The following is a 16637-nucleotide window of genomic DNA, read 5'->3' on the forward strand; positions in this document are numbered from 1 at the left end:
CAATTAGAGGTCTGCGAGCGTCTTCCGGTTCTCCGGATTACGATGCCCTCCGCCTAAAATATTCTGGTCCGTTCTCCTCGTTGCAATAATGTTGTCGTTTAAGGGATGTCGTTGTCCATTCCTTTATTTGAAACGTTCAATTCTCATTTGACAAACGTCGATAGAACTTTCCAGGCTGTCGCCTCCCTTTCGGAAGAAAAAAAAAAAAAAAAAAAAAAAAGNAAAAAAAAAAAAAAAGAAAAGAAAAGAAAAGAAACGAAACGTGGCATCAAAACGAAATCAGAGCCTGTGAACAGTGACATCTCGTTCGAGTTCCACGGATGGCTAATCTAAGTAGTTCTATCAACGGAGTACAGCCTCTACATTATAAAAACCTAATGTTTATCACCGGAAGCGATTCAGGAACATTCGACTCTTGCTGGAATCGCTCGCTAGAACCTCTTCTTCGACGAATATGACGTCGCGCTCAATGACCTGATTGAGTCTCAGTCAACTCAGTCCGTCCTGATAGACCTCCGAGTAACGTGCAGCCTCCAACTCGAAACGAGTGTGACCAACTTATGTTCATATCGTTCGAATCAACCTTCAGGCATCCAATCATCAGGACCATCAACATCGTAAGACAAAGAACATCACGTTGAATGACAGATCAACGTGCAAAGCTGCGAAGTCGTGCGCACGTGGTGGTTCTTCGCGGTTTCTTCAGTCTGTTGCGTTTGGATTCGTGTAGGAGAATCCACGGAAGACACCCTGGTCCATGGAGGTGAGGATCTGATCAGGTACAGGAGTCAGTCGTGGCCTCTCAGCGGTGAACGCTGTGTCGAAGTACCTCGTGTCCAGAGTGTGGTCCAGGGCCGGCTTGAAAGGTGGTTCTAACTGCCTTCTTTCCAACCTGTCCCACTGCAACGACTGGGAAAACGAAAGCGATCAATTATTCAATTGATTGACAATCTTTATCTGTTTTCGTTAGCATATTGACAACCATTGTGGTACAATTATTTATATAGAGATTTAACTACATTTAAGACTTAACTCTTAACTAGCAAGATTACAACTCTAATTTTTATATTTTATATTGGTTACGTCTGGAATCTTTTTAGTTAAATCTCATCATTGATGAGATGAGACAGACTTAACTCTTAACTAGCATCAAAGATTACAACTCTAATTTTTATATTTTATGTTGGTTACGTCTGGAATCTTTTTAGCTAAATCTCATCATTGATTTCAATGTGGAATTTGGTGCAAAATGGAATTAAAATTTTTGTAATCTAACATCACGTACAGTGATACTACTATTCTTCAATAAAATGAAGTTTCGCCGGTTTACAATACAGAGCTATATAAGGATCATCAATATGTTAACAGGAATTTGTTTTGTAGGATTATTAATTACTTCAAAGAAGGAGTGCGTCGCGATTTCATGACCAGCCAGCCTTTTGCCAGAGTCCTTCTCCAGAAGGGCGATCAATATGTCGCTGGAATCTTGGCTCAGGTAACGAGGTATAAACGGCCTTTCGTTGCATATACTCCAAAATAGCTCATCTTCGTCGCAGCCGGAGAATGGCGACTGTCCCGTGAGCATCTCGTACAGAAGCACGCCGTACGACCACCAGTCCACCGCCTGATTGTATTTCAGTCCCTTTATGATCTGCAATGCGGAAACAGAAGTTGGGCTGCGGTTAATTTAAAGAGACCAACGAATCGCGGCTGTTTGAGCGTTGCTTTTAGTGTCTTAATTTTGGAACCCCGGACCTTCTTCGAGCAACGTTAATTCGAATTGGATTAAACAATTCCACTGAGTCCATCCATAATAAGTATGTGTGAATTTTTTTTTTTTTTTTGAGAGTGTTGCTAAAGGGAATTTGGTTAAATTAAAAGAAGAAAATTTAATGCAATACTGTAAATTATGAGAATGTTGTAGAATATAACAAAATTTGTTATTAATCGTTTATTATCTAGTGTACAAGAACAATGTGACTGCATCAGTTGTGAGATGATTCAGTATTAGAATTTATTTTATTAGGTTTGTAGTTATTAGAAAATTTATTTTATTAGATTTTTAGTTATCAGGGAATTTATTTTATTAGGTTTGTAGTTATCAGAGAATTTATTTTATTAGGTTTCTAGCTATCAGAGAATTTATTTTATTAGGTTTCTAGCTATCAGAGAATTTATTTTATTAGGTTTGTAGCTATCAGAGGATTTATTTTATTAGGTTTGTAGTTATCAGAGAATTTATTTTATTAGGTTTGTAGCTATCAGAGAATTTATTTTATTAGGTTTGTAGTTATCAGAGAATTTATTTTATTAGGTTTGTAGCTATCAGAGAATTAATTTTAATAGGTTTGTAGTTATCAGGGAATTTATTTTATTAGGTTTGTAGCTATCAGAGAATTAATTTTATTAGGTATGTAGCTATCAGAGAATTTATTTTATTAGGTTTGTAGTTAACGGAGAATTAATTTTATTGATTTGCAGTTATCCTTTACCTCGGGAGCCATGTAATCAGGCGTGCCACAGAAGGTGTCGGCGGTTCTGTCGAGGAAAATTTGCAGTTTACACATGCCGAAATCGGCTATTCTGATGTGCCCCTCGAAATCCAGCAGCACATTGTCCAACTTCAAATCTCTGTACACTATTCCCTTCTTGTGCAAGAAGTTCAAGCCGGACCAGATCTCCGCCGCGTAGAACCGAGCTCTTGGTTCCGGGAAACGGCCCGATTTTTGAATGTGAAACATCAAGTCGCCGCCGTTCAGATACTCCATCACGAAGAACAAATGGGAGTCTGTCTGGAAGGTGCAAAACAGGTGACAGAGGTACGGATGCCTCGTGGCTAGGGTCAAGACCTTTCTCTCGATCAGGGTGCATTCTACGTCGTCGTCTTCGAGAACCACGTCCTTCTTCAGGCACTTTATCGCGTAAACGCACTCGGTGCCCCGTAGCTCCGCCAGCAACACCTTGCCAAAGCTGCCTTTTCCTAGAACCTAGAGAAAAACAACGAGCATTAACTCTTCTGAGAAAAACCTTGGGTATCAGGATTTTAATTCCCAAACCTTTCCAGGTGCTCTCCAGTTCACTGAAGATCAATGCATTATTGGGAAAGATGTAATTTGAAATTAGACATGGAAGAATCAAGATTATCAATTTTTAAATCGAATGGAAGATCAGATGTGAGACTAGGTATACTAAAGTCTACCAGAAGTAACTCAACTATCCAGATTTTAATTCGCAAAAATGGTTTTAGGGTGTCAGCAGAGCTCGGGAATTAAAACTAAGATCCTTAGACCATGATGATTGCTTTAAACCGGCTGTGGTACCTCAAAAGTGAGGCAAGGTTCTGTTACCAGATGGAAATCCAGGTCTGGTAGAGTGAAAATGGCACACGGTGGAAAGTTCACGCGTCTAAAGCGAGAGTGCCGCACGTGAGAGCACCTCGGGCCCGTTAAAAATAATCCGTTGCGTGCAGCTAATTCGGGTGGGTCTATTTGCGTGGCGGTCCTTTGCAAAATCAAGTCCGTTTTAAACTTTCTCTCCTATAAATCTTCTCATTGACTGGCGACTGGGCAAACCTGACGTGAAAAACCTGTCACCCTCCAAACGCGCGTGTTTTAAAACGTTGAACCGCTGTTTACTTTCGATGGGAGCGCTTAAAGCTTTTTGGCATTGTGACCGCGTTGAATCGATCGTAAGATAGAGGATCGAACGTCCGCACCTCCTTGCCTGGATTAATTCGTACCTCATGAATCAAGCCGAGCTCACGTGACGCAGGTGTACACGTGACGTGGGTTGGCTTTCGTTCCGACGAGCCAAGGTAGCTCATAAATTCACAGGAAACTCGTCTGCAAACAAGTCGGAGGGAACTCGCATCAAACGAACCCTCTAAAATCCTCTTGGAACTCTTCTCTGTTTAAGCTACACGCGCTACATCATTTCAATCTTCCAACAACAACAACAAGAACAAAAGATAAAATTCCATAAAATTCTAAACAAATTGCTCTGTTGTTTCAGATTTCTGTAAAGAAGATCTCTAGAGGTGGAACGTTGATGCAAGCTCTTTTGATGGATGAAAGCTCGCCCGAAGATGCAGACGAGGATCTCAATCATCTCCGAGTGAATAATTCGAGCGTTTCGTCAGCGAAATTTTCAATTTTGGCAGACGCTCGGATGTTGCACGTGCCGCGTAATACGACGGCCGTGGCTAAAATCTGTTGACGATGGATAATCATGCGCGGCGCACTTACTTTTAGGAAATTGAAGTCCGTCACCGTGTACTTCTTGAATCTTGGAAGATTGGTGGCCGGTGGTGTAATCCTCCCACTGGGGAAATGGTCCGAGGAGTCTGAGTTCCTCTGGGTGTCCGACGATTGCGAGGGTGCTACCAAGTCGAAATAAAAATAATGTATTGGTAAAACCAATTGAAAGATCTACTGGACTGTGTAATAAGTTCGTTTGCTCCTCTTTAGAAGAGAAGATCATTTAATTCAATTTTTCTTTTATTATTTAATCAATTATTTCGTTTGAAATGAGTTGAGCAATCTCAAGCTTGAGGATCTTGTTCATTGAGATAGTTAATACTAATATACAATCTTGTATATCTAAATTGGAACGGAATTGTAATAAAAATTGAAAATTTACTGTCTCATGAAAGAAGTAAGTAATTGAATGTAATTCTATTGTACAATTCAATTATAATGATCTGAAATGTGAACATTATGGGGCGAACGAACCAATCACACAACCCAATGTACACCAGTCGTGGTTAGTAGCCTCGTTTTTGTTAACCATAAGATAAACGACATTGAAATACTTGCAGTGCAGTCTCAGCTGATGAAAATTGTTCGTTCGAGACGTGAAAGATACTTACTGATGCTTAACAAGCAACTATTATTGAACGAGGCTCTCTATTTGTTGGAGGAGAACGGTTCTCTCCCGAGATCTCCCCGAGCCAAGGAACGTCTCTGGTCACCCGAACGTTTCGTCAAATCTCGATTAATAAGCGCATTAATTGTCGATTGCCGGGTCTGGCAATGCGAGCACGCTGGATGTTGGCCGACCAGCGTTTCGCAAAAATAGAGCTGACGCGAGCAACGCGACACAAATGATGGATTAGGGTACAGACAGGAGGATTGTAACAGTGTATAAGCACCGGCGACCGATTTAACGGTGATGTAACTCCATTTTGCTGAAATCATGGTATCGTCTACCTGGCCGGAGTGAATGGATTTATGATAGCAACGCAGACGAATGCGCACCTTGGGTCAGCCAAGTCTCGCTGCACGGCCAACGCTCAAGATCAAATTGCACGAGGAAAAGAAGATATCGTTTGGAGAGGAGGGAAGTCTCTTTGGCTTTTTTTTTTTTTTTTTTTCTTTTTCTTCGTCGATTGCTACTTGTAACGAGTTGGAACGGATAGCTCACCTTTCTTGAGCGCCTGCAGGGCCTCCGCCACGAGCTTCTGGTTCAGTCCGCAGAGGTTCCCGGTCAGTTTCTCGCACTTTTTGTGACAGGCCATGTCACAGTCTATTTCCGAATACGATTCCACGTGTTATTCGTTTGATTATCAGCTACGTGTACCTGCTACTTTGATGCACCGTCGCGCGAAACATCTCGGAGAACAGCAACGTTCATCCGCGCTGTTCATCCTCTACTAGATATCTAATCAAACTCATCGTCGTTCCCATCTAAATTTATCACGAAACTCTTGTTCGCGGCGTCAACTACTCGCCTGCTGCACTATGAAGACTAGAATATTGTTGTGAAACCGACGTCTTATAAATAGAGTCACGAAGCAACGTGCGTAACACGGTGCACGTTGCTTCTTAATCAGAAGAGTCTGAACAATAGCTGGCTATATCTGACGAAAAACGCGACTTACGTCTCTGCGTGAAAATTTTGCGAGACCCGCCACCGGCCAGTTGTGTGTATATTTATCGAGAACGATCGGGAAAACCGTTTCAACGGTTACGGTGCTTTCTGTAAACAAACGTGGTGAACGGTGTCGTTGACTCTGCGACAACGACCTTATGCAACGACGAAGAACGACTGGCTTTGCGCTTTGCAACCGGGAGATGCTGTTGGACCAGAGAATCCGCGTGGACGTGGAACGATTATGCAACTAGCCGATACCCTGACTTTGTATCATTCCAAAATTCCATGCAGAAAATAGCTGCGCGAATGCTGCCGCTGTGTTAGTCATTGAAAGCACAGAAACAAGTGAGAAAACAATGCAGAAACTGGTTAGCGAGCTGCCAAATCCCGGTTTCAATCATCGCCGACGAGTTTAGTGCATTTAGCGGGCGAAAGGAATTGAAGAGGAGTTGCAGGAAGATATTGAAACCAGCACATGTTGCCCCGGCCGTAAACACGCCACCCACACACACTGGCAAGACAGCGAATTTCCGTGAATTCTATCTGGCAATTCTCAAGCAAAACAGAGTCCCGAGGCAACGTTTGGTAAAAGTGGAGGAAATCAAAGATTAAAATTGCACAACAGGGACAAACGATCTAAAAAAAAAAAAAAATATTATTATTGCAGTGAGAGAAAAAAAGTACTGGATATCCTTGGCGAGCCGTCGAAGCCGGAGTCGTTGCTCCTGGTGGAGTTCATCCTCTTGTGTTCCGGGTCGTCGTCGAGCTCCATGGATCCGCTGCTCTCGGTGGTCGCTGTGCTGGTGGTGCTTCCGGTGCTGTCGCTGCTCACAGACGGCGTCCTGGAGTGATGTTTCCTCCTCTTGATTTTCGCGCGGCGAACTTTCGACAAGTCCCTGGGTGTGGCGGTTAGCAACGCCGACGGTGTGGTGTAAAACATTCTGATGAGATCGATGGGCCTCGGGGCGGGTGCGTTCTTGTTCTCTTGCCTGGCTTTGCCAGAGATCTTCGCCTCCGGAGGCTTCGGGGCTTCCTGGCTCTTGGCGGGTGTCTTCTTGGCGGAGCTCTTCTTGGTAGAGCTCTTCTTGGATCCCTTGCTGTCTTTGTTGCTGTCCTTCTTTGTAGAACTTTTCTTGGTAGTGGATGCTTTCTTCTTCCTGGCGATCTTCTTCTTTTTGGACGATTCCGGGGTGTCCTCCGGGCTGCAAGCGACGCTGACCTCCTTGGAAGGCACCGGGGTGATCTCCTGCTCGGCCTCGACGTTCGAAAGGTCACTGTGATTGTCCCACTTGCTGATCTTCGACAGTTTAACGTCCTGCCAATCGTTGGTCGGCGTCTTGGGCTCGTCCTCCTCGTTCAGAGCCTCGGAGTCGGGTTTAATCGGCGTGGTGGACGCCTCCTCGATGTTTATCACAGGCACGGGGATCTCTGCGACCGGTGTGGAGACCTCGGAAGCCGGGACAGAGGTGTCTGGGGTGCTGGTCACTGATTTGTAAGAAACAGTCGACGCCGTGGAATCTTCTCTCTTGAAGGGAGTCCTCTTCACCGTCGAGTACGCATTCTGAATTGGATCGATGATTACAGACAGGTTCTTCTTCTTCTTCAATCCCTTCTTTGGCGCCGTGTCAACTTTGTCAGATTCCAACTTCGCCGGAGCCGCTTCGCTACTGGATATTGTCCGCTCGGTCTCGGATTTCGACGGATTCTCCTCCTCGATTACGGGGATGTTACTGAGCTCAGCTGGCGGCGGAGCGGCGACGCTTATTTTAGAATCAGTCTGTTTTTTCTTGTCCAGCTGACTGCCGGCGAGGTCCTCGACCGCCTGACCCGGCACCGAGCTCTTCGTACCAGCCGCGAAACAGAATCCCTTGTCGGGATTCACTTCTTTCGTCACTTGCGGGCTCTCCGGCCCTTTGATCTCGCTCCAGAAGTCAATAGACTCGCTGGACGTGCTTTTAGACAAGCTTCCGTTCACCGCCGGCGTACTCGCCATCTCATCGGCGGACAGCGCTGATTGCTTCGAAGATTTCGAGTCTGTTGGTTGCTCCGCTCTCGTTCTCCACGGGATTCTGGGCTCTTTGTTCGCACTCTGCAAGTTGCATTTGTTCGCCTCGGTCTTTCTCGTTGTCGTCACGCTGACGGGCATCTCCTCGTCCTCTTTCTTCACCATCTTCTCAAAACTCGAGAACACCCCCTTCACCTTTGTATCCTTGACATCCTCCTTCGCGCGCTTTTCGACAATTCCTCCAGAAGCTTTTTCCGCCTTTTGCGCGTTACCCTCTGACAAGGTCGGTTTGCTCGCGAGATTGTTATTTGCGTCCTCAATGGACGAGGAAGTTTTCGTCGACGAGTCGCCTTTCTTCGCGAGATCCTTCGGCCGATCCACGTTCACCGTTTCACCACGGACACCCGCTGCGGAGGCGTTCCCCAAGGTCGCGGCTTTGTCCACCTTCCTCCCCGACAACGGAGAGACGACGTCCTCGGTTTTCGTCGGCGTCGTCTTTGCCAGATACTGCGGTTCTCGTAACAACGTACGCTTTGGCGCTTCTACGGCATTATTTTCATCCGTATTAATTTTAGACGCTTTTGGCAGGCTGTCCGCGACCGATGGAAGCGCTCCACTGGCGCTGCTTTCGCTCGCCAATAGGTCATCGCTTGTTAGCGTCGCGTTGGTCTCTTTGACCCTTGTGTTCGCCGGCGCATCGACGACGGAAGACACCGGGGACTGCGGGGAGCACCTTTCATCCAGAAACTCCAGCTTCTTCTGTATCGTTTCTTTCTTCCGTTTCGGCACGGTTTCATCCTTTGAGGTTTCATTCTTCAGGTTTGTATCCTTGACACCCGCTTTACTTTCTTTCGGAGAGTCTAACGTTTTCTTAGACAAGATCTGACTGACTGTTTTGTCTTTAGGAGATCCTGGCTCGGTGGTGTCCGCAGACGAGATCTGATCCATCATTTCACCTTTCGGGGACACTTTCGTTCTGTCGGCGACGACTTCTAAATTGTTCAGAGGGTCGTTCTTCGTGGCCTCTGGTGGCGTTTTCACCGTGAAGTAGACGCTGTTCCTCGACGTGTCCTTCACGTAAGGTCTCTTCACAGGTAACACCACCTCCGTCTCAGACTCTTCCTTAACCTCTTGCCCGTTGCGTGCTGGTAATTTCTTGGGAACAGGAATCTTCACGCTCTCCCGAAACTGCTCCGCAGGGCTGTTCACCCAAATGGTAGAGAAGTCACCGACGCTGTTACTGGCTTCGACCTTGAACATCTGAGAACGCTTACGGATCTCCTCCTCGTCGTTCTCGCTCGTTTGAACGTCCGCGGAGACGTCGCTGCTGGAGCCGGGTTCTCTCAGATTCTCACCCTCCTCGATCGGCGGCGAAGGCTTCTCGGTGGTCCTCCTTTTCTTCTTCACCTTCTTCAACGTCTTCCTCACCTTCTGCGCGCTGGCCTCCTCCTCGCCTTGAGACACGGACTCGCCGTCGCTCCTGAAGAATCTGGGAACGGTCCTCGGCCCGCCGGGCGGGGCCCCTTTCCTTATCAACGTCCCCCTACGAACCTCGTTCTCGATCTCAGCCTGCTCTTCGGCGACCAGGGTGTCCAACACCTTCGCCTGGACCTGAGCGTAAGCCACCTCCCTCTCTATCTGTTCAGGATCCAACTGAATGTCCGCGGACGACCTCCGCCTCGTGAACCGTCTTGTGATCTTGCTCTTCGCCTGTTGCGACAGATCCTTGTCGCTGTCTTGCTCATCGCTCGTGTCCACGCTGACCTGACGCAGCAGCTGCAAGCTTGCAAGTTTCTCCGTCTCGTCGGGTTTCTTGTCCTTGATCAGGAACTTCTCCACCAGCAGCTCACCCACAGACCTCTCGTGTCTCTCGTTGTGCTGGCGCAGCGCGGGATTGTCCTTCAGCGCTTGGCTCCTGATCTTGATGGTGGGCCTGTCGCGACGCAGCCGGCCCTTCTGGTGACCACCGCTCTCCTGACCGAGGATCCTCGGCGTCGAGACGTCGATGTCCGCGGTGTCGATGACGCGCCTGTGCCGGCTGACCACCGCCACCGGCGAGTAACGACGCAGGCTGGACAACGGGGACTCGGAGATGGTCGACAGGTGCGGCGAGTATCGGGACAACGGCGAATGGAGCGGTCTACAATTCCACCAAGTCGTAAAACCCTGTCTCGTCCAGGCAACCCGGCCAACGTGGATGCTTCTCTGGACGGTCGTTTTCGTACGTTACGTTTTCGAGGTCATGAACTTCGAAACGTGCTGGCTTTACGTTTAAACGTAAAACGCTTGCGCCGGCAACTGATTGCGGACCGTAACGAGTAACCGAAATATTATCGTCGGTAACGATATCGCTGGATAGAAATGATCGAGAAGCAATAAATTTAAATTTATTCGGTCTGGTTGAACGGAGGGAATTGCCCTGGCACGATCATTCCAGCGCAAGAGATTAAAGTGACGAGTCAAACGACGAAGAAAGTGTTCTAAGCTAAAAAAAAAAAAAAGAAAAAAATAGCAAGTCATTTTTGTTTGGCCAGCGTTGCATGAGGAATCAGCGGTGTTTCGTGATCGCGTAATCGTCGAGCTCGACCTGTTAAGCTTCCGATTGCGCGGCCTCCGAATGCCACATGCCCCGTGGACTCGCGACGCGAGGATCGCAGGGATCACGAACATTGTTGCCTGCTGAATTTGGCTTCAACCGTGGCCATGAATGATTGACTTCGATTCATGATTGCGCGCGTTCGATCGATGACGAGCAAATTGTAATTGAGCGCACGTAGCCTCTCGAGTTGGAGCGGCTATGAAACTAATTTTCCACTTTGAAAACACGACGGTATTGTAGATATTTAAATTAATTTGATACTTCGTAGAAGAGGCATTGATTTATCCACCGATTAATGTTGCTTTTTATTTTTTTAAAGGAAATCATTGCTTGCAGATGGACTTTCGCAGGAAATTCGTGGATGCGCGTAACATGTAAAATAACATAAATACATCGAGGTTGGCTCTGAAATTTTATTTATATAAGAACACGACTTTGCACGAAAGCAAAGAAAGAAGAACGTTGCAGTTTACCTGCAACTTGTCTGGAATCTGTCTGACAATTCTCGAGCAAGTATAATTTTGATGGCCCCTTATTTATGAACGTAACATATTAACATAACGTTTCAGCGTTACGAGCGTGGCGGATTTTACTAGAGGATTTTTTGGCAGTGCAACGGGTACGACGGAATTTTATCACGTGGAAAGTTTTAGCACGTCCAGACACTTGGTTGGCTATTTTTAAAATGCCTGATACTCGCCGCCACCTTCTAATCTTTTTTGATTTATCTCGACACCTCGGCCCCTCAATCTCAATTAATCGGCATCTCCGCGTTTCGCTAATGAGCTTAAAGGTTTGACCGATTGTATATCATATCTGTTACTTGCCAAAATTCGGGATTACCACTTGCCTAACTAGAGCTATTCTAATTGCAGTGAGCTGTGTACGTGTTTGGCATTTTATGGCCATTCGGTTCTCTTTCTCCGTCGGTTCGCTCGAAAAAAAAAAAAGAAGAGGAAAGAAAATTAAGAAAAACGTGCTTTCTATTTTCGGGTTCGCTTTTATTCTTCCTCGGGTATGTTGCGTTCACGTAACTGTCCGTCAAGAGAAGCCTCCACGTCGACGAACGTCACTCCGCGCGACCGAGAATAATGGTTCGCGAAGGAAAAGCGAGGGAAGAAAGCGAAGAAAGGAACCGCTTCTTGGAATGCTATTTTCGTATGAGCAGAGGGACAAGGGAGGAGATACAATCAAACTTGAAACGCGCGTTTGCCAGAGGATGACACAAAAAAGATTAACTATTTGAAAAAAAAAAAAAAGAAAGAAAATGAAACGCCTCTGTAACTATTGTGCAAAAGACCGAGTAAAACTTCCAATGACGTCTACGCTACATTTATACTTGAAACATATCGTAGCTAAAAAGCTTCCTGGTATCTGTCACGTGATGATATCAAAGATCTTGTTTAGACAGGGAGCAAGAAAAATGGCTACCAATGAAAAAAAATACACGTTATTAAAAGAAATGAAACAACTTGGTGAAAAATGTTAAACTGAGATCTGGCGACGGAGGGAAAAGAAAAATGTTTCACCATTAGGTGCAAAAAGGACTGTTAAAAATTAACTGATTTTGGTGAGAAAAATAAACGAATCCTTCAGCGTCAAAAGAGATTACTAAAAAAAAAAAAAAAAATTTACAAGAAAACAAAGGTACCTTCCAATGTCAAAAATTAACCAGGTTTCTTTGCTTTTGCAAGAAAATAAAGAAATATATAACGCATGGAGAGTCAGAAAGAAAGGGAAGAATAAAAGGCTTACCGTGGAGCGCCAGTCATCAAAGAACTGTGATTGGAGAACGGTCCCCCGTAATAATAGGGCAGACCATCGCCGTAGTAGGGCATCGTGGCGAGTGTTATCCACTAAGTTCACGTGTACAGAGGCCAGTTAAAAGGGAGGCTGGTATCCGGAGAAGAGAAAGGCACAAACGGAAGTGGCGAGCAGCGGGCACGAGCGGTTCGACGATCTCGAAGACGACTGAGCGCGGTGCGGATCGCCGGCGTACGCGTTCTCTCAGGTGTTCTCACGGTTCAGGGAGCCAACACCAACTGAGTCTAAGCCAGCGACCCAGTGTAATAATAGAAGTCTAGTATATGAGGCTTCCTAGCGTCTAACTATACTAGCTGGACTCTAATAACCCGTACAGAGAGTCTCAGGCATTGCTTTCCTACAAATATTTGTGGAATTGTAGCGTTTACGTGACTCATTGTCAGAGACAGGATTGGGCTGCGTGTGCGCTTATTGTCAAATGCATTTCTACTTTCCACTTTGACGGAGCAGCTGGTTACACACGAGAGTTGTCAATGCACGAAAAAAGGAAATATGGTAAGGGAAAGCAATTATTGAAAATTCTTCTTTCATTTCAGCAGATTGCAAATGCAATGAACTGCAGAGAGCAGAGAGAATCCAGCAAAGCTTGGAATTGGTTAAGGCCACTCCTTGTTATCATGCTGTTAAAGACGCAACAACAACGTGGAAGATGAAAGGTTGTAAGGAATACCGAAGAACGTGCGATCACACATCGTGATACGCTCACGGGGCACATGCACGCCAAGTTTGCCAGGCGACGATTTCGTGCGTGGTTGTCTCCGCAGCCGTGTAAAACGCGCATTAATGTGTCAACGGAGCCACGGTTTCGCGTTGTTTTGTGTTCCGAGCATCGAGACCCGCGCCAAACGACTCTCCCCGCCCCTCCCCTCGGTGTCTATTGTTGCTTGTTCAGAGAAACTTGGAAATAGCCGACGAATGGCAACGTACACTGTCTCGAATCAATCGTGCAAACTAACTTTAGAAACACGATGATGATAACAATTAAACTTTGCAAAATTCACGACACATTAAATCGCCATTAACGAGACGAGACGATACTATTCGGTTCTGTTCAAAGGTGCATCAAGGTGAAGTGGATACACGTACGAGAGACGATTCTATTTAAAAAACGAAAGTCACTTGGATGTGGAATTTTACTTACCATCACACCTGAGGCCTTGTCGGAACAAACCATACAACATGGAACCACAATGGTCACAAAAGGTCGGTGACATGAACGTGTGAGGACGAAACCTGTGAGGTACATCTACCTTGAAACGCTCCCTCAAGTACTGCCACCGAACAAGTATTGACAGAATTAGAACGGTTTTTGCGTAGGATTGGGTGTTGCGTTACTTTCAACAAATAGCATAAACAGATACAGGATGGTAGTCCACGAACAACCACGTAACCACCTTTTACAAAAATAGGTATCAAATATTCTCATAAAGTTTCCATACTACGGAAAGGGAGGGAACATATAAAAACTTGTGATTAACTACTACAAAAAAATATGTAATTATATAATCTGCTTTTAGTGGGACAAATTTGAACTTGATAGATAAACTAAACCGCCTGAGAAGTTGTCTGAGAATATTCAGAATTTGGTAAAGTTCTGCGTTGCATCACGTTGCAAATGTTTGCAAACGTTTAGAAATAGACGTCAACTTTAACGTACGAGGTAACGTTAGAAACAGTCTTGTTTTTCCAAATCCTCTGGTAAAACCTCTGGATGATCTATGCATCGCTGAGCAAATAAACAAACATAGTTTCCTCGCATAGTTTACGTTGAACGTTCTCACGAATACTGAAGGAAATTTGCGCCTTTCGTTCAGCGAGGTTTCTTCCTTTCTCGGAACAAAAACATATCTCTCGGAGGATCGAGCAGAACGTATTTACTTACTATCGTGTTCTCTGATTCTCTGCCACTCTCCGGGCACTTGGTCAGCAATTTATCGTGGCACTTCTTGTGCACCGCCGTTTGGCAGGCTGAAACGCAGGAGTGGAATATTAATAGAGGTACAACGTGGTAACAGCGAGAAAAACCACGGCCTGCGATTTAATATTTACCTTGGCACTGGTATCCCTGCTTCCCGAATCCCCTGCGACAAAGAGCACACCACAGATTAATTAGGAAACGCGCCGCACTCGAGGGAAATAGCCGGCCGATGCTACGATTAACGTCAACTATTTCTGCATGTCTGTCAATGCTGCCGCAATTTTATGACAATTTGATCGTTAGCACATCGGACAGTGAACGTTCTCGATGAAACATGCGCATTTATTTCCCTCCCTTCTGCTTGCATACGTGTGTTTGTGAAATTTACCAGAGAAAATCCTTGCAGAAGGCACAGAAGGTCGGTTGTCTGAAGAATTTTGCGACTAGCCTGTGACCTCGAACCACGTGCACCTTGTTCTGTTTCACTGCGCCCCTTCTTTTCGTAATTGCTCCACCGACGTTGTGTGTCTTTTCAGGAGGAGGTGACAAGGCTGCCACCGCGAGATCCCTTCGAGGAACCCTAGTTTTGTATACGTACGTTCTTCCCGTGGATGTTGTCGGTGGTAGGTCTGTTGGATTCAGTATTGGAATTCTGGTTCTGGAATGGTATCACGCCATCTTTTTTTTTTTATGTTTTCTTTCAACTTACTGCCCTTTCTCAATGAAACAGAAATCCAATTTAATGTTGTACCAGTCAAACTTTTGGTAACAATGATTTGAATTTAATCGAATTTTAATATAATAGTAATTTTTGAATGCAATATTTCAATGCAGACCAAAACTGATATATAAATCAGTTTGTTTCTTCACAACTCGTGTCTTTTAAACAACTATAATTCATTTTCACAGGGTCAATTTTACACTTGTAATTAATTTCCAATAATTAGTTTGAACATGGAAACCTTTAATATGAAAAATTAATATAAATACTCTGGCATACTTATAATATATATTATTGTAGCTACTTGAGTTATATTCTAAACTCGTGAATAACTTAGAAGTTGTTAACTACACTTGCAACTAATTTAGCTTTCACGTGTAAGTAATTCTTAAAATTCTCATATCTAAAAATTATACATATATATGTTTCAGGCTGTGAATTAATATTCCCTTCTCTATAAAACCTTCTATGTGACAAAACAAAATTCTAAACTGTATTTAACTATCAACTCAAACCATGGATTAATAAGAAATTAGGTAAGTTAAGATATTTTCAATCAACATCCTCCTTACGTCATGAAACATAATAAATAACAGTATTTTATCTAATATCTAGATAGACAATGATGCACCTTTTATTACAACGCAACAGAATTGTGAAATTGTGTAGTTAACTATTAATCCTTTAGTACTCCAAACTATTTTTCAATTATTTCTCTTTTTCCTGGCAGTTTAAAAATATCAAGTGTGACTCAACATCTAAGAGTTCCTGTGATAAAAACTGGCAAAGGAGTGCCAAAGGGATTAAAGAGTGTCAAATTTGATTAATCACAAATGATCATTCCTTAAAAGGATTTAATTAACGACACTGAACAGTCGACAAGCTTTATCTACCGGACCTGTCTCACCTGTAAGTGTATCCGTCCGCGGCCACGCGAGCAGTCTGTGGGCTCCTACGATCCGCGGAGGTCCTCCGGCTGGAACCACCGCCGGCGTTGCGCCTCTTCGCGTGGGCACCACCGGTGAACATCATTTTCCCTATTCACTGATTCACTCTCCTCTTCTTCTGTCCAACGCCTAATTGCCTTGTCATCGAGTGACGACTCGTTTAAATTCTTCAACGCCGAAGAACAACACGTCGGTGACACGTAAAACGTTCGTAAATCGGTGTCCGAATCACCATGTGCCGGATCGTCGATGCTATCTTTTCAGTTTCCCGCCTCGTGACGCTCGAATTCTACAGCGCTCGGCCGCGTAATGCCAGAAGAATTCTCGTCCAACGGCCAGCAACATCTTCGTCTCTGTCCGCCACGAGCAAGGCATCGATCGCTTCCGGTTGAATCGGAATTTATTTATTTCACTGTACCATCATGAAATTGCAATGGAAATTACCCTTCTCTGAAGAAGAAAGAAATAGGTGTGACTGTGACCTTGCTGAATTAAGCCAGCAAGAGACGCAGCAATTCTTCTAATCCTTCATTCCGTTTCTCTTCTACGAGTTCAATTCGCACCGGATCGATTTTCTCTTACAGATCTTGGCAGATCGTCGTGCGAATAAATTCTGACAGTCGATCGACTTCCTCAGACTCAGTACCACCTTCATGGCGCTTCACTTACCACTAACACTGAACATTAGCGATGACAAGAGTTCCAGAGTACGATTATGAAGACAGCTTACAGGAAATTGCCAGGAGATTGTC

At 44.9% G+C, this 16637-nt stretch overlaps 2 protein-coding genes and 2 long non-coding RNA genes across 6 annotated transcripts; 2 read left to right on the forward strand and 2 right to left on the reverse strand.

Annotated features, from left to right (window-relative positions):
* Nucleotides 1-228: 228 nt before the first annotated feature.
* LOC122532392 (mucin-17-like) lies at nt 229-12764 on the reverse strand. 3 transcript variants are annotated; one of them, XM_043661134.1, is made up of 7 exons: nt 12231-12764; nt 8037-10016; nt 6556-8000; nt 4245-4378; nt 2493-2987; nt 1397-1651; nt 229-909 (listed from the first exon to the last, which is right to left on the reverse strand). In XM_043661134.1, the coding sequence occupies exons 1-7, from the start codon at nt 12311-12313 to the stop codon at nt 703-705; spliced, it is 4599 nt and encodes a 1532-aa protein (XP_043517069.1). In that variant the 5' UTR covers nt 12314-12764; the 3' UTR covers nt 229-702. The 3 variants fall into 3 exon arrangements, with proteins under 3 accessions (XP_043517069.1, XP_043517070.1, XP_043517068.1); XM_043661135.1 differs by having other exon boundaries at nt 6556-7219; nt 7268-10016; XM_043661133.1 differs by having other exon boundaries at nt 6556-10016.
* Nucleotides 4385-16152, reverse strand: LOC122532400 (putative protein kinase C delta type homolog). Its single transcript, XM_043661156.1, has 6 exons — nt 15846-16152; nt 14606-14875; nt 14349-14380; nt 14182-14267; nt 13441-13570; nt 4385-5523 (listed from the first exon to the last, which is right to left on the reverse strand). Exons 1-6 carry the CDS (start codon nt 15968-15970, stop codon nt 5390-5392), a joined length of 777 nt encoding a protein of 258 aa, XP_043517091.1. The 5' UTR covers nt 15971-16152; the 3' UTR covers nt 4385-5389.
* Nucleotides 10365-11412, forward strand: LOC122532405. Its single transcript, XR_006307500.1, has 3 exons — nt 10365-10706; nt 11045-11268; nt 11351-11412. It is a non-coding gene; the product is annotated as an uncharacterized LOC122532405 (long non-coding RNA).
* Nucleotides 13570-16219, forward strand: LOC122532407. Its single transcript, XR_006307502.1, has 3 exons — nt 13570-13708; nt 13817-14297; nt 16150-16219. It is a non-coding gene; the product is annotated as an uncharacterized LOC122532407 (long non-coding RNA).
* Nucleotides 16220-16637: the final 418 nt, after the last annotated feature.

The sequence above is a fragment of the Frieseomelitta varia genome, unplaced genomic scaffold (genome assembly GCF_011392965.1).
Source record: "Frieseomelitta varia isolate USP_RPSP 00005682 unplaced genomic scaffold, Fvar_1.2 scaffold_454, whole genome shotgun sequence".
In the NCBI taxonomy this organism is placed as follows: Eukaryota; Metazoa; Arthropoda; class Insecta; order Hymenoptera; family Apidae; genus Frieseomelitta; species Frieseomelitta varia.

Bases quoted from the DNA above. Each gene is read 5' to 3' on its own strand.
- LOC122532392 (XM_043661133.1), bottom strand. From the start codon at position 12,313: ATGCCCTACTACGGCGATGGTCTGCCCTATTATTACGGGGGACCGTTC. The intron at 4,379-6,555 runs GTACTTTTTTTC...TCGACTTGGTAG, and splicing joins CGGCTCGCCAAGGATATCCA to CACCCTCGCAATCGTCGGAC. The intron at 910-1,396 runs GTAATTAATAAT...TCGTTTTCCCAG, and splicing joins CGACGCACTCCTTCTTTGAA to TCGTTGCAGTGGGACAGGTT.
- LOC122532400 (XM_043661156.1), bottom strand. From the start codon at position 15,970: ATGATGTTCACCGGTGGTGCCCACGCGAAGAGGCGCAACGCCGGCGGT. The intron at 14,268-14,348 runs GTAAATATTAAA...CCTGCGTTTCAG, and splicing joins GCAGGGATACCAGTGCCAAG to CCTGCCAAACGGCGGTGCAC. The intron at 13,571-14,181 runs GTAAGTAAATAC...GTTCGGTGGCAG, and splicing joins GAGAATCAGAGAACACGATA to TACTTGAGGGAGCGTTTCAA.